Source organism: Nannobrachium achirus, assembly GCF_963921795.1.
Source record: "Nannobrachium achirus genome assembly, chromosome: 6".
NCBI lineage: Eukaryota > Metazoa > Chordata > Actinopteri > Myctophiformes > Myctophidae > Nannobrachium > Nannobrachium achirus.
Window position 1 is genome coordinate 957,788 of NC_137815.1, and position 16,233 is coordinate 974,020.

The 16,233-nt window shown below is 42.6% G+C and overlaps 1 protein-coding gene across 1 annotated transcript in view; it reads left to right on the top strand.

Moving 5' to 3' along the window:
• Nucleotides 1-9,874, top strand: part of ptprt (protein tyrosine phosphatase receptor type T) — a gene marked incomplete at its 3' end in the record, with an annotated part of 244,184 nt that extends 234,310 nt beyond the window's left edge. The window contains exons 34-37 of the mRNA XM_080727378.1: nt 747-872; nt 1,293-1,456; nt 9,419-9,554; nt 9,821-9,874. Coding sequence (XP_080583504.1) covers nt 747-872; nt 1,293-1,456; nt 9,419-9,554; nt 9,821-9,874 — 480 coding nt within the window. The remainder of the gene's footprint in view (nt 1-746; nt 873-1,292; nt 1,457-9,418; nt 9,555-9,820) is intronic.
• Between the last annotated feature and the right edge of the window lie 6,359 nt (nt 9,875-16,233).

Here is a 16,233-nt window from a genome sequence, read left to right on the forward strand (position 1 = left end):
ATTTTACCAGATTTATTTTCCCCACTGTGCAGCCCCAAAACAAAAACGTTGAGCGTGATGACGTACGTTGATTCGATATTTAATAATTCATGAGGTCAGAATGATTCAACTTCAACTACTCCCTGCGAGCCACTGCTCACTGCGTTGGTTTGCGTGGCTCCCCCTGCATTCTGGTGGAATTGGCCTATGTGGATAGGCAAATTCTTTTTACGTCGACGAACGTCACGAATATCGAACTATGTCTATTGAACCCTATGGCAGACCCCTGGGAAGCGCTCTTTTGGTCGTGCATGTAGTTCACCCCGCCTGCAGTTCCAGCTTTGGCCAGTAGGGCTAAGGCTGCTTCAACATTCTACCGTGGTTCTGGGGGCTTGCAGCGCTATGCCCCTCCTCCTTCCATTTCGCTAGGAAATGTGTCACCATCATAGAGTTATAATAAGTATAGAGAGGACACCAGATATCCTCGCCCGACCACTTGTATTGAGTTGCTCACCCAGCGCATGAAGCCAAATTTCACCCCTTCTTCCGGTTGAAAAACGTGACGTGGTGGAGCCTAATCCGTAAACTGCAGTACCTCAAATGGCCACCGTGTCAATTTGGCTTCAGCCCTCCACCTGGTGTCTGGGGGCTTGGTCACCATACACAAGTGTAATAAGTGGAGCACTTCCGTTACAGTGTGATTCTGACATCTCCCTTTCATGCCCATCTCTCTCTCTCTCTCTCTCTCTCTCTCTCTCTCTCTCTAGTTGTGTGTACAGTATTGGCCAGAGAAGAGTACGTGTTGTTATGGACCTGTCCAGGTGGAGTTCATATCGGCTGATATCGACGATGACGTCATCAAACGCATCTTCAGAATCTGCAACATGGCCAGAGTACGTACACGCCCTCGTCGCCTCGCCTCGCCCCGCCCCGCCCCGCCCCGCCCCGCCCCTCCTCTCCTCTCCTCTCCTCTCCTCTCCTCTCCTCTCCTCTCCCTATATATGGAGTTCCCTGATGTCATCAATATTAATGATGCCCTGTTAGAGAGATCCCTGTGATGCCAGGGGGAACAAATCCCTTTTGTGCCCATATATGGAGATATGAAGATCCCTGTGATGCTAGGGGAAAAATCCCTTTTGTGCCCATATATGGAGATCCCTGATGTCCATATCACTGTGGCGCAGATCGCTTGTCGCCCTGATGTGTCTTACTAGTAATTACATGCTTTGTATCTTCTCTCTCTCTCTCTCTCTCTCTCTCTCTCTCTCTCTCTCTCTCTCTCTCTCTCTCTCTCTCTCCTTGCGTCCAATCAGCCGCAGGATGGCTATCGTCTGGTGCAGCACTTCCAGTTCATTGGCTGGCCGGCCTACAGGGACACGCCCCTCTCCAAGCGTTCCGTGCTCCAGTTGGTCAGAAGACTGGCCAAGTGGCAGGAGCAGTACGACGGGGGGGACGGACGCACCGTGGTGCACTGTCTGTAAGTACACACACACACGCGCACACGCACGCACGCACGCACGCACACGCACACGCACACGCACACACACACATAGCCACAGGAACTAATTTACTGTAGGAGGGGCGCCGAAAATTATCGGTTCTGAACGTGTTTTATTCGGGTTTCCGCAGTTTATTTTTTTGCAAAATTTAACACAATCGGGAACGGCACACTACACTTTCCTTTTGCCTCTCCACATGCACCAGCCAGCAAGATATAGTCTATAGAGCATCGCAACGGAAGTGGATTCCTGGGGTCACTTAATATTCCCCATTCATTTTCGCCATAGACTTTTACAAAAATATTTATAACAATTATGTTAAGCCTCGAACCAAGCCATCCAGGATGGAGGTGAATCATGACCATATAACCTTTTTTTCTATGAAAAGAACATTTTAAAAATCGCTAAACAAAGGGTAGTTAAATGTAGTATATCAAATAATGTAATATTAAAATATGTTTTCACATAGGATCAAAGGTTATATGAGCATGATTCACCTCCATCCTGGATGGCTTGGTTCGAGGCTTAACATAATTGATGCAAAAAAAGTTAGACCAAAGTTAGACTAGTCACCCTGAAGAAGGCATTATGTGCCGCAACGCGTAGGTGAATTTTTTATTCTTGCCAATATGCATTAGCCCTAAAATAAAGGCTTTTTAACTGTCCCTCAAGAGTGCCTTGGTCTAACTTTTTTTGCATCAATTTTGTCACCTGACAACCAAAGAGCACCTTTCCTGGGAGATTTTTACTCTACAGCCAAACAGATGCACTCCTTACTCTCTGTTTTCTGCTTAACATAATTGTTGTAAATATATTTGTAAAAGTCTATGGCGAAAATGAATGGAGAATATTAAGTGACCCCAGGAATCCACTTCCGCTGCGACGCTCTATAGAAGATGGATTTCTTGGTACCAACAGACAGACAACACGTGCCAGTTTCATATAATCATTCAGTTCCAAAAGCTTTTCAGTTAATCTACTTAGTTACTGTACACCACTGTCTACTACAGCAAGCATGATGGTTCTCAAACGTTTTAGCCCGTGAACCAAGAGAAACTAAATGTTCGGGGACCCAAACTAGTAGTAGTGAAAATAGCAGATCTACAAGCTCAGAACGAGAGTGGTGGACGCCACAGACATAAAATGCAGACTCCAGTTCCCAGTGCGCTACAGGCTCGAAACTTGGTGGTTAATTGGCTTGCGGCTCGAGCTGTAATTGCTCGACCCATTTAGACCTGAATGTAAATCTGTGTCACTTTAGATTTGAACAACTTTAATTTATGCTTTAACTATTAAAAAGAAATTGCAGATATACAAGCTCACAGCGCGGCACCAAGTGCCGTGCTGTGAGCTTGTAGATTTTTTTTAAACAGTTTTTTTTAAACAGTTGTGCAAGTCTGTGAATATTTTTGACCCGATTCTATGAATGTCTTCTAAATCCTTCTTCTAAATCAGTGGTTCTCAAACCTTTTCATCTCAAGGACCCCCAAAATTACATGTATTTGGCCGCGGACCCCCATCTCAAAATATGTTGTTCCAGGGACCCCCCAGAAGCAAATATTTGAGTTACAAATGTTTGCCTTTAAAAAGATATATTCAAAGACTTGCAAAAGAAATACCAATCTTTCAAAAATAGCAGATCTACAAGCTTACAGTGCGGCACTCGGTGCCGCGCTGTGAGCTTGTAGATCTGCTATTTGTCAATAGTTACAGTATTAAACAACTCCATGTTAATTCCGAAACAAACCCGGCGCTAAAGGTTCCTACGATTGGCTGCTAGTGTCGTTGTTTCCCCCCGGGCTGGTACCAATAGCAATATGTTCTCCATTGGACCTGTCATGACTGGCTCAGGTCACAACAAAAGATTGGGGAGAGGAGACATGGCAAAAGTGTAACAAGGTGTATTTATTAAATAAAGGCTAACATAACAACTAAAGGGGGTCAACAACATGCCAAAAGGATCCTATGAAGTGTGGAGTCAGTAATCAGTGGTGTAAATGTGGATGTGTGGAACATGGTGTTGTGCAGGGTGTTGGATGGAAAGTAAAGCTAGAACTAACTAAACATAACAGAACATAAAGCAACAGGGCTGGTGGAGACAGGTCAGCCTCCTCTGGATCTCTGCTTCAGAATGGCATGGGCTGGCTTTTTATAGACTCCTGGAGGCACCGGGCCCAGGTGCTCTCCAATGAGCCATTAGACCAACGAGCCAATGAGGCCCCACCCAGCTCACCTATTAGGACACAGTTAAGCAAGGCAACGAGCCCCAATGACTCAGACTTAATGTGTGGGGCATCACACCCCCCCCCCTTAAAGTCGTGGCTCCCACTAGGATCCATGACTCAGTAAATAAACTATTTACTTTAAGGTACTCATTTAATTCAATTAAGGATAACAAAATGATAACAAACCCCATTAAACCAAAATGCAATAATATACCCCCCAATCAGTGCATTCTACATAAGCAATTTTAACATTAATGTATACCATGGTTTTACTACATTTTAAGTACTTTTCAATGATTCGTCTACCAATAGAGCACTAGTAACAATCTATACTATAGCCCTGGCCCTGCAATACTCCTGGACTCTCCTCCCCCCTCAACGGCTGGATCAGGTGTTTCAGCTATAGCAATGATGCCGTCAAGGAGCAGGACAGGCCAGGGATTGCAACACCAGGCACTAAAAAAAACAAGAGACAGCAAGCATTAGATATGGACACTCGTACACTGGTTTAACAGCTCTACATCTCAACCATTTAGTCCTCTACCTCAGTCACTGCCACTGACTGAGAAGATGGACTGACTCACAAGTCACGACCATGGCAAGGTCGCAACAGGTTTACATGACATAACTGAGTAGTTTTGCGAAAATTAGGAGTTGAAATGAGGTAGGTGACCTCTGACATACGCTCAACAACAGTGTATGGACCTGTAAGCTTTGCTTGAAAAGGTAAAAGAGCAAACACCTGCTCACCCGGTCTGAATTTCCGACGTTCAGACCGCTGACCAAATGAACGCTTCATTTTTACTTTAGCATTTTCACAGATCACATTAGTAGGCTTAGAGGAGATAATGCGATTCAACAATGGAGGTGCTGACACATTTTCCCACACACGAGCCCCAGCATGCTCGTTACCCAGGAGAACATCAACCCCAGCCACCGGTAATGCAGTACGCAACGCCACCTCCACCGGGCCCTGAACCAGGCCACATTCTAAATTGATTTTGTGTATAGGAGAAGGGATTACGGACATGCCCATACCACGGCTCAACATGGCATCCCCCGTAGCAGACTGTGAAGAAAATGGTAGGAGTGAGTCAAGAACATACGTGCTCATCGCCGCTGTGTCTCTCAGAATTGTCACAGGTACTTTTCCCTGTGAGCCCACAAGAGAGATAAACCCCCTTTCCACAAACGGTCGAAACGCCTCATCTACACCGCCGAGACTACTCTCGCTCTCATGTAGAGGACCTACCGACCTCACATTTGACACAGGCCCAATGGCCGCAGTCGACTTCACCTCCATCGTTCCATCTCTTTGTTTCCATGAATAACAGTCTGCTTTAATGTGACCTTTCTTGCCACAGTATTGACATGTTTTTTCACCGTCACGGGCAGCCCAACTTCTCCCATCCTCCGGTTTCGAATTCCTATGGAAAGGCGCGCTGTGACCACCCTCCCCATGGCTGGATGTGACACCCTCCCGGTGGGTAACTTGGGCGCCCTGCGGTACCCAGTCTCTGTGTGTCAACACATACTGATCAGCTAACGCAGCAGCTTCTGCCACAGTTTTAGTCTGCTGTTCAGTGACATAAGTAGCAAAACGACTTTGAATGGCAATTTTAAACTGCTCTAACAGTATTAAGTCACATAACTTCTCCATTGTGTCCCCACCTGCAGCCATACGCCACCGGTTAAAGTTTATGACCAGTTCCCGCGAGAACTCCAAATATGACTGGTCGTCAGTTTTCCTATTATTCCTAAAGCGCTGCCGATAACTTTCAGGCACCATCTCGTACGCTTTAAGGACAGCAGCTTTAACAGTAGCATAGGTTAAACTATCAGTTACTGATAACGCGGAATATGCATCTTGTGCCTTCCCGGTTAGAACGCACTGTAGCATCACAGTCAGGTCAGCCGCAGGCCAACCTCTCGAGTCTGCCAACCTTTCAAACAAAGAAAAAAAAGTTTCAGGCTCTTTTTCATTGAATTTTGGCATTAACCTCAAATTGTTAACCAGGTCAAAAGGCCGCTTTTCTACAGCTGGGCCTCCACCAGGATCTAACAGCCTCTGATCCATTTTACCTTCTTTTACCAGTTCTACCCTTTCCCTCTGCAAATTAATCCTGAGTTTTTCCATTTCAATTTTCCCTTTTTCAATTCCAACCCTTTCTTTTTCAATTACCCCCTGTTGCTTTGTCCTCTCCATTTCGAGCTGAATAAGCAACAGTTCTTTTTGTTGTTCAAATGAAAACTGACCCTGACTAGGTAACGGCAACACATTGCTTTTGCTTCCCTCTGTTTCAACTTCTGACTCTGGCAAGATGCCAATCTCTCCTAAATTGGCCATTAACACCAATTTAATGGTTTGGGTTTTGCGTCTCCTGTCCCCAACGTCAACCTTATAATGATCAGCAATTTCCAAAAGCTGCTCCTTACTACAACCATCCAAAAAGTCATCGGACGGTGACGCCACAAACTTGTCAATTTGAGCCATAGTTACGTTTGAATGTTACAGACAAAATTAAGTGAAACACCAATACAATTTTGAGCACACAGGAGCGTCCCCTAACTGCCTAGCCAAAGCTTATCTAACTCACCCCTAGCTCTTCATGAGGTCTGCGTGGGTATTTACGCACTTGCTATACCTGGGGACAACGCAACCGGTTGATAGCCGCGCTGCCACACCAAGTACTGTGCCCCCGGAAGGCGCGTAGGTGACCCCAACACTACCAGAAAAATAACAAACCCCACGAAGGTTTAAAGAAACACAGCGTGGCTTTGCCTTACATGGGACAACAGCAGAAGCTCCGTACAAATGTCTACTCAAAATATGCAGTATAAGTGTGTCACAAAACTCAGCCCAACATTCAAATAACTCCAATGCCCAACGGAAAAATACGGTAACTCAAAAAATGCATTTTAACGGTAACAAAACAGCAAACAAGACTGCACCCACCGAAAAATAATTTGAAAACCGCATCAAAATAGACAATGGGGAATCCAGAGCCAAACTCCCCAACCGCATCTAATTGGCAAAAATTTACCCCACAGGGAAACCCCAATTACTTCTAGTTACAGACCGGCTATCAAAAACACCTCTGTAGGTGCGCGCACAAAATATTTAACTTTAACCAAACTTTAAAGTTCAAATACTCACGTTAGGACGAGCCCCCATTTGTCATGACTGGCTCAGGTCACAACAAAAGATTGGGGAGAGGAGACATGGCAAAAGTGTAACAAGGTGTATTTATTAAATAAAGGCTAACATAACAACTAAAGGGGGTCAACAACATGCCAAAAGGATCCTATGAAGTGTGGAGTCAGTAATCAGTGGTGTAAATGTGGATGTGTGGAACATGGTGTTGTGCAGGGTGTTGGATGGAAAGTAAAGCTAGAACTAACTAAACATAACAGAACATAAAGCAACAGGGCTGGTGGAGACAGGTCAGCCTCCTCTGGATCTCTGCTTCAGAATGGCATGGGCTGGCTTTTTATAGACTCCTGGAGGCACCGGGCCCAGGTGCTCTCCAATGAGCCATTAGACCAACGAGCCAATGAGGCCCCACCCAGCTCACCTATTAGGACACAGTTAAGCAAGGCAACGAGCCCCAATGACTCAGACTTAATGTGTGGGGCATCACAGACCCCATTCATTTTTAACAAACTTTACATTTGATTTTCTTGCCTTAACCCTGCAAGGCCCAGCGTTGCTTTTTGGCAACGTTTTTTAAATCATTTTTAAAAAAATGTTATAATTAGTTTTCCTGTTCTTTTTTCACATTAACATCACCATTAACTCCTATTGTTTAGTATTACAATGCCATTGGCCACGATATTTGCATATAAATACCCTCCACAGAGGCTGACATTCACACTTCCCAGAGAAGTTGAAATTCCAGCGTCTGGACGAACAACATCTCACTTTTTAACTGAAGCTATTCCTCACAAAAACATAAGTAGAATGCCTGTAATATTTTTTTTTTCATGATCATTAGTGTCTAGAACATGTACATGTGTTATTATTGTGAAAAATATCCCCAAAATACAAATTAGAGCATGATTTATGATTTATGGCTATAAAATCTTACAAAAACATTATTAATGTTTTAACATTACATTTTCCTGTGATTAGGACTCCTACAACACCATCTGATTTTTTTTTTTTTTTTTTGGCCAGTAGAAATTAATTCGGGCCTTGCAGGGTTAATAAACATTTTCACAAATACTTTACTGTCGCTAGTTTAAAGTCTCTTCAATCACCATGATATGCGTTTTGTGAAAATATCTTCCCATTTATTTTATAATTGATGTTAAAACAGGGTGTGCTTTAGGAGGGGCGTCATAACTTGTGATGATTCTGATCCTTCTTCGCATGCTTTATTTATAATGACATAGTTCAATATTGAAAATGGGTGGTTTTCCCCTTTAATCATCTGGGGACCCCCCAAAAAATAATTTGGGGACCCCCCTGGGGTCCCGACCCACAGGTTGAAAACCACTGCTTTACAGTGCTCATAAGGTTTGAGCAGGAACCTTCTAGAAAAAATAAAAAAAAATAAAAAACACACATACACGCACGCACGTGCGCACGCACGCACACATTGATGTATGAAGACATCCTCTCATTGTCTCACCGCGTTAAACCTTTCACAGCCGGCTTGCTCTTGTTTTGGTCGATCTATCAACTATATGGATGGATCCCACACACAGGGAGCAGCAGGCCGCTAATGCTGCGCGCATGATTTATAGCTCGGTGTTATGATGGAAACATAATGCATATGCGGGGAGGGGGGAGGGGAGGGGAGGAACATTGCATACGAGGAGAGGAGAGGAGAGGAGAGGAGAGGAGAGGAAAATTCCGTACACAGCATCCCATTAAAATCACATCCAACACGACATACAGCGTTATGTATGGCTGTAAATCTCGTGCGTGTGTGCGCGCAGGCGCGCGCACGCGCGCGCGTGTGTGTGTGTGTGTGTGTGTGTGTGTGTGTGTGTGTGTGTGTGTGTGTGTGTGTGTGTGTGTGTGTGTGTGCGCGCGCGTGTGAGTGCGTGTGTGTGCGTGTGTTGTGTGTGAGACACACAACTACCTTTGGTGAAAAGTAACCCACTATACTTTAACCTGCTACTCTGTAACCTAAGTGCGTGGTCATTAGCAAGACCTTATAGCACTTATTACCCGGGTAATAAATACAATTAATAATTTGACTCAAAACTAAAAACAAAATGAAGTATTTCCTTGTTTACAGACGGCTGAAAGTGTTCCACAAGTGTTGCGCTGGGCATCCCCCCACGGGTCGCCTTGGAAAACAAGGAAGATGAGCGACCGTCAGGTCACATACACAAACTTTAGAAGGCAATGGTAGCCAATCAGGAGGGAATATGGGAAATGGGACAGATCCATGTTGATGACATGACTTTAGAGATACTGGTTACACACTGTGTGCACACACGCACGCACGCACGCACGCACACACACACACACACCACCGCTCACTTCAAATTTGGTTAGATTGTTTCAATTACTTTTTTCATTCTTTTTTCAATACATTTGTGAGGTTTTGTATTACTTTTTTAATGCAAAACTGAACAAATCTCTCTCTCTCTCTCTCTCTCTCTCTCTCTCTCTCTCTCTCTCTCTCTCAATCATTCTATTGGTTTAACCCGTAAACTAATCCTAATGTCCTCCCCTGTCTCCTCTCCTGTCCTCTCCAGAACGGGCGGGGGTCGGTCAGGAACGTTCTGTGCCATCTGCAGCATCAGTGAGATGATCCAGCAGCACAACATCGTGGACGTGTTCCACACCGTCAAGACCCTGAGAAACAACAAGACCAACATGGTGGAGACCATGGTGGGCACGCACACACGCACGCACGCGCGCATGCACGCACGCACGCACGCACGCAGGGGCGTCACAGGGGGGGGGGGGGTGGTGTCATATCTGCCATGTGCAACTTCAAAGCCTATAAGCCAAACAGAAATACAATTGTCGACGACAAAAACACAATTAAATTGTTAATCGCAATTATTTGTGTGAAAATTAATCGCCATGTACACTTTCCTAATCGTGACAGCCCTAATCAAGTGTTTTTTTTTTTTTTTTTGTTCACCTTCCAGGACCAGTATAAGTTCTGCTATGAGGTGGCTCTGGAGGCTCTCACGTCGTTCTGAATGGCCGAGAGCCAAACTTGTCTCCGATTGGTCGTCGCCGCTGCTCGTCAATCTCAACGCATCACTGGAACCCACACAGAGAGAGAGAGAGAGAGTGTGTGTGTGTGTGTGTGTGTGTGTGTGTGTGTGTGTGTGTGTGTGTGTGTGTGTGTATGTGTGTGTGTGTGTGTGTGTGCGTGTGTGTGTGTGTGTGTGTGTGTGTGTGTGTGTGTGTGTGTGTGTGTGTGTGTATGTGTGAGAGGAAGAGATGTTTCAGGATCCTTGCTTTGTACAAAGACTGAAAATTCATTATAAACTAAATAATATTGTGAAAAAACAGCCAATGTGAAATGAAGAAAAGCTCTCTCTCTCTCTCTCTCTCTCTCTCTCTCTCTCTCTCTCTCTCTCTCCTCTCATTGGTCGACATTGTCATGTGACTATTGTACAGTATTTCATATTCAGATTATTATTCATGTATGTATTTTTTTTCTGTAAATAGAAAGAAATATGCCAACCACAATCAGACAGACACACACACACACACACACACACACACACACACACACACACACACACACACACACACACACACACACACACACTGACTTCTAAGTCAGAGATGGTCATAAAAATAGCTGATCTACAAGCTAAATTTTCTGCAAATCCCCCGAAAATCGACTACTCGCTTACCAATAGCAGGGCATGTGAAGTTTTGAAATGGCACATCTGTACACACACACATGTGTGTATACGTGCACGCACTCACACACACACCGTGCGTGCACATGCCTCCTTACAAGTGTGCTTTCGCTGTCTCTCAGACTAATTGCTATTAAGCGTCCGTTCACGGACAGCTAAAGGGATATTTCAAAATTTGGGTCATTTTATTGTCTAATCAGGCTTTTATGAACACCCTGGACTGATTTTAATTTGATTGATTCAATATTTAGATATTTGATATGTTTGTTATCAGGCCCTCCTCCTGTAGGACGTCTCCCCATACACACCCATTGTAACTTCAAACTTCATTTTAAAAACACCCATTATTATTTCTGGTGACTCATAATACCCTCCTAATACTATGAGCAGGCCGTGTTTTTTCAATAACTTTGAGTCACCAGAAAAAGAAAAAAAAATGTTTTTAATGAATCTATCATGGTTAAAATGGAGTTTGAAGTTACAATGGGTGTGTATGTGTCCCCCCCCCCCCCCCTCCTGTAGGAGGAGGACTGGTGGGTGTGTATGGGAGAGGCCCTGGGCCTGGAGGGTCTGGTAACATTTACATCAAATATCTAAATATTGAATCAAGCAAATAAAAAACTGTCCAGGGTGTTGATAAAAGCCTGATTAGACGATAAAGTTTTTTTTTATTTTTATTTTTTTATTGAAATATCCCTTTAAGTGGTCAGATGGGCAGGGCCATGTGCATTTTCAGAGAGCGTTTATTTGAATGGCCGTGTTCCACTTTGGTTAAATGGAACTAGCCTGGTATTATTTTAAGTTCTAATTTATTGGTGTCACTTTTTCAATATCGATGTTGTATAATAGTTATGAAGTTATGAAGTGTTTTTGCCAATTATTTGGGGGCCCACTTGCTACACCCGCACGGGCCACTAGTGGGCCCTGGCCCACAGGTTGAGATCAGTTCCTACGTACAGATACTGGCTGAAGACTCACATCATCCATCCTGAGATTTTTTCGAATTTCAGGATTGGAAAAAAAAAAATAGCTGATCTGCATGCTCGAAAACAGGCCGGTGCACATATAGACATCAAAGGGGGCTTGAGCCCCTGCCCGTTTATCCGTCTGTAAGAAAAGTGCCCTCTCCAGACCATGAATGCAGTTTTTACTATGGTGAAAGAAATGAAAATGCCCTCTTTCCATGCCAAACCTGAACACGGCATTCAAGAGAATTGCCTTGTCCAAACTCTCCTGAACTTGAATGCGCAACTTATGTTGAAAGAACTGCCCTCTCTGTGTAGAAATCCATGCAATTACGACACATCTCCAGTATTGACTTGGTTATGCTTAGTTCAGTGTGGTATCAAGCACTGAAAATAGCCGACCTGGTCAGGTCGGCTATTTTCAATATTTTCAACCAAAGGCCCTTTTAGAAATTTCAGCCCCTGCCTCTCTAACATTCTCTGCACGTCCCTGCTCAAAACACATCACTTCACACTGCGCTTGGAGCGTGCAGCTCTGCTACTTGTGATGCTATAATGTGACGTTGTAATAATTATGATCAATGCTCTTCATTTGTGGGGGGAAAAATACGAAAAACTGTTGGTGAGTTTACTGCCCGACAGCAACGGTATTTAGGGATGGGACGATAATCGATATTATCGTTTATCGTGATAAAAAAACACTCACGATAATCGTATCGTGAAGATTTAATTTATCGTGAAATCGTCCTCTGTCATGCACTGGGATCAATTCACCTTTTATTTGCAGAGCTGCATATCCAGCGGACCTGGAAATAATGTAGGCCTATGCTTGATGCATTTCTGTTTCACTCTACCAAATTTCTATGCGAAAAAAAGATTGGCTATTTTTTGGCAAATGTTCCCTAGGAGAATGGATGTTGGGGATATTTTGATTATGGCAATAATATTGTAAGTCACAAATTCTTTGGTCACAATAATCGTGATATGAAATCTTCATATGGTTCCATCCCTAGCCATATGATGCTTGATGTTACTTGGATGGGCTTTCAGTACGATAAAACGCTACGATACGATACGCAACGCTACGATACAACGCTAAAATGTGAGCAATGTTCCCTCTCACTCCAGCTGTGAGCCAAAATGGTCATCAGTTTGACGCCTGTTGAGCCAAAATGGCCGATAGTTTCATTCATGTTGAGCCAAAATGGCAAGCAGTTTTGATGGCTCTTGAGCGAAAATGGCCGATAGTTTCATTCCTGTTGAGCCAAAATGGCAGGCCGCTTGACGGCTGTTGAGCCAAAATGCCCGCCAACTTGACGCCTGTTGGACTAAAACGGAAGACAGGAACCAGACCATGTCCTGTTGTCTGCAACCATATTTTTCATAAGCTGTCATAAGCTGGCAAAAAAGAAAGAACTGTCCCTTTTAAACCAATGGAAGTTATGAATAGAAGTTGGTTTATTATTTTATTGCTTTGGTGTTTTCACCTTTGTTTTCTCTATTTTTTTTTCCATTGTCTCGTTCACATCAGGACAAAACAGATGTTTGTAAAAGTAACACACTTAAAGGCCTTTGCAAAGGACTGCGATTTTTCGCCCAAAAAAAAAAGAAAAAAAAAGAAAATAACAAACACACGTTTCTCTTTGACCTCTTTGCACACCTTCGCCGAACTTGTCATCTGGGGAGTGGCTGCGACGGCGCGCCATTTTTATTCAATCGAACATGGCTTGATTCTTACACATTTCTTGGATGTTGTTCAAAGCTATATATTTACAATATTATAGATACTTAATTAAAGGACACCCATTTTCAACCTATCTTCATATAATTGGTCCTATGTTCATTATGAGTAGGGCTGTCACGATTATGACATTGTATATGACAATTTATTGTCACTTAAAGGACAACTTTGTTTTTTTACAACAAGGGTTCATATTTTAGATAGTAATTAAAGAATATAAAAGATGAGAGTTAAAATGTTTTAATTTATTCCTTTCTATCGTTTCAGAGATTTTAATTATTTAGATTTCAGTGGCTGGGGGCATGCGTACAAGTGGCTAAATATGTCTTTTTACACAGAATAAGCCCATTCCCAAGGTGCGCCGCAATCTTTCATGGGCAGATGTGACTTCTGGGGTTACTGTAAATAGCAATAAAGAAATTGCAGGCTTATTGTGTCTAAAAGTACATATTTAGCCACTTGTACACATGCCCCCATGCCTACGCATGCCCCACATGTTAGCACGCTAAACGTGCTAAAACAATAGAACGAAGTAAATGAAAACATTTTACCACTCACTTTTTCTTTTCTCTATTTACAATCTAAAATATGAACCCTTGTTGTAAAAAAAACTAAGTTGTCCTTTAATTAATTGAAAAACAATTTAATTGTGTTTTTTGTCATTCACAATCACATTTCTGTTTGGCTTGTAGGCCAAGTTGCACATGGCAGATATGATGCATAACATAAATATACAAATAAATGACATATTTGACAACTTATACTTTAAAAAAGAACATTGATAGTGGACATAGACAATCTACGAGCTTGCAGATCTGCTATTTCCACGAAAATATTTTTCAACATGGAAACGATTAGATTATGACACAAAGAATTGCGATTATGTCAAATAATTGCAATTAGACAATTATGTAATAATTGTGACAGGCCTAATTATGAGATGCCTTTTTGTCTAACTGGTCTGTGTCTCAGAGGAGGGCGGTGGACAGTTCAGGTATCCAAATTTATTCGCATTTTTGAATGAAAAATGCCAGTGGTTCTCAACCTGTGGGCAGGGACCCCCCAAATTATTGTGGGGGGGGGGGGGGGGGGGTCCCCAGATGATTAGTTTAATGTGGAACATTGTTTTCTCTCTCAACAGTAAAAAAAATAAAAATAAAAATTATGTGTAAAGATGGTATCTAAACATTTCTAAAGTGACAATTTCAAGCTATACTGTGTAAGTTGCTCAACTAGTGGTCAGTAGCGATAGAGCAAACCGCGGTCGCGTCTGCTTTTTTCAGTCGTTCAGTCTCGCCGAGACGCATCTGTAGAGGGGTCTCGCATCCCTCTCCAATCAGGCGTTCGGGAGTTACGGCAGTGTATGATCCGCGCTGTGATTGGCCGGTAGTGTATGATGACGTAATTTTGCCGCGAAATCCGGACCTCAGCCCGGATTTCAAAACACATATTTAGAAAAGCCTTTCAGGGCTGAAATTAATTGAGTGGGTGTTCTAAAACTTTAGCAATTTAATAGTTAGGACAATTCTGAGATTAGTTTAATTGGAAATGTTACAGAGTATAGCTTTAAGGACTTTTTAAAATGACATATTGAACATTGGCCAAATTGTCAAATATTAGATGCAGAAATTGTGAAAATAGCCGATCTACATGCTCACAACGCCTCGCAATGCGAGGCGTTGTGAGCTTGTAGATCTGCTATTTTCACAATAGAACCGTGTTATACAAAATGTGATGTTTAGGTTGTGGGGGTCCCCAGTTAAAATATGATTATTTGGGGGTCACGGCCTGAAAAGGTTGAGAACCACTGCTCTATGCTTGGATTCCCCATCAATGACGTCACTGGTGGGAACTGTCCGTAGCCAACCAATGAGACACAGAGAGAGTAGGCAGAAATTGTGCCATAATAATGAACAGTGGGGACCAAGTTGAAAAGTGCTCATTTTGGACTCCGGGTGGCCCTCGCACCACATGTTGAGAACCAGCGGTTTAAATAAGTGAATTAGAGCTTGTGTCATTAATGCTCGTTAAGCTTGTTAACGGACCTACGCAATTACAGACCAATGTATTTGTATTGTTTTGTTTTTTTGTTTTGTTTTTTTAATTTTATATCCTTTTGAATTGTGTTTAATTTAGCTACTTCTGAACAATGCTGATCTGTAATATAAACTTATGTTTTTCTTTTTTTTATTGAATTCCTTTTTTCTTGAATGTTTAAATGAGTTTTGTTAATATTATATTAAGTGTTGTTTTGATGCCATCGTTGCCGTTACTGGTCGTTTTGTTAATTGTTTGAAATGTGGGTTAGAAACATGAAATAAAAACATTAAAGCACCAAACTGTTTCAAGGGATCGTGTTCTTTTTCTAGCTAGTTTGTCCTAATAAAGTTGTTTTTATTAAGTTATTATTTTTTTTGTAAAGCAACTTGTGTATTTAGAAAAGTGCTATATAAACTCTTTCCTAAACAGTATTAAAAAAAAAACACTCATCTGACAACTCAACAAGAGTGGGTTGCATATTTTATTTTCGTCAACTTTACGTGATTTTTATTTTGTAATCTTTTTTTTTAAGTGATTTGTATTTGATTGGTTTCACGTTCTTACATCAGTTGGCATACAGATTTGTTTGCCAAACACAACTGACATTCCTGTTGTCAGCCTTCTGATTGGTCCCTGACTGACCAACCAGCAGGCTCTTTCTGCCTTGTCCTGCCCTGGTTCCGCCTTTTTCATGTTGAATTTGCTAAAACATCATTTTGCTAAAAACATTTAAAAACATGCTGAGTCACTATACTGCCACTGAGCAGCTCCATTTTACTGAAACCAAGTTTGAAATTAGAACTGAACACACAGAATAACAATACGAAGCAACTGAATTAAAATTGTAGTGGATGGAGTGTCCCACCAAGACACAGCAACCAATGGGTGTGAAGAGGGGCGGGGCAACGGGCGGGACTTGACAAAGGGTGAATGAA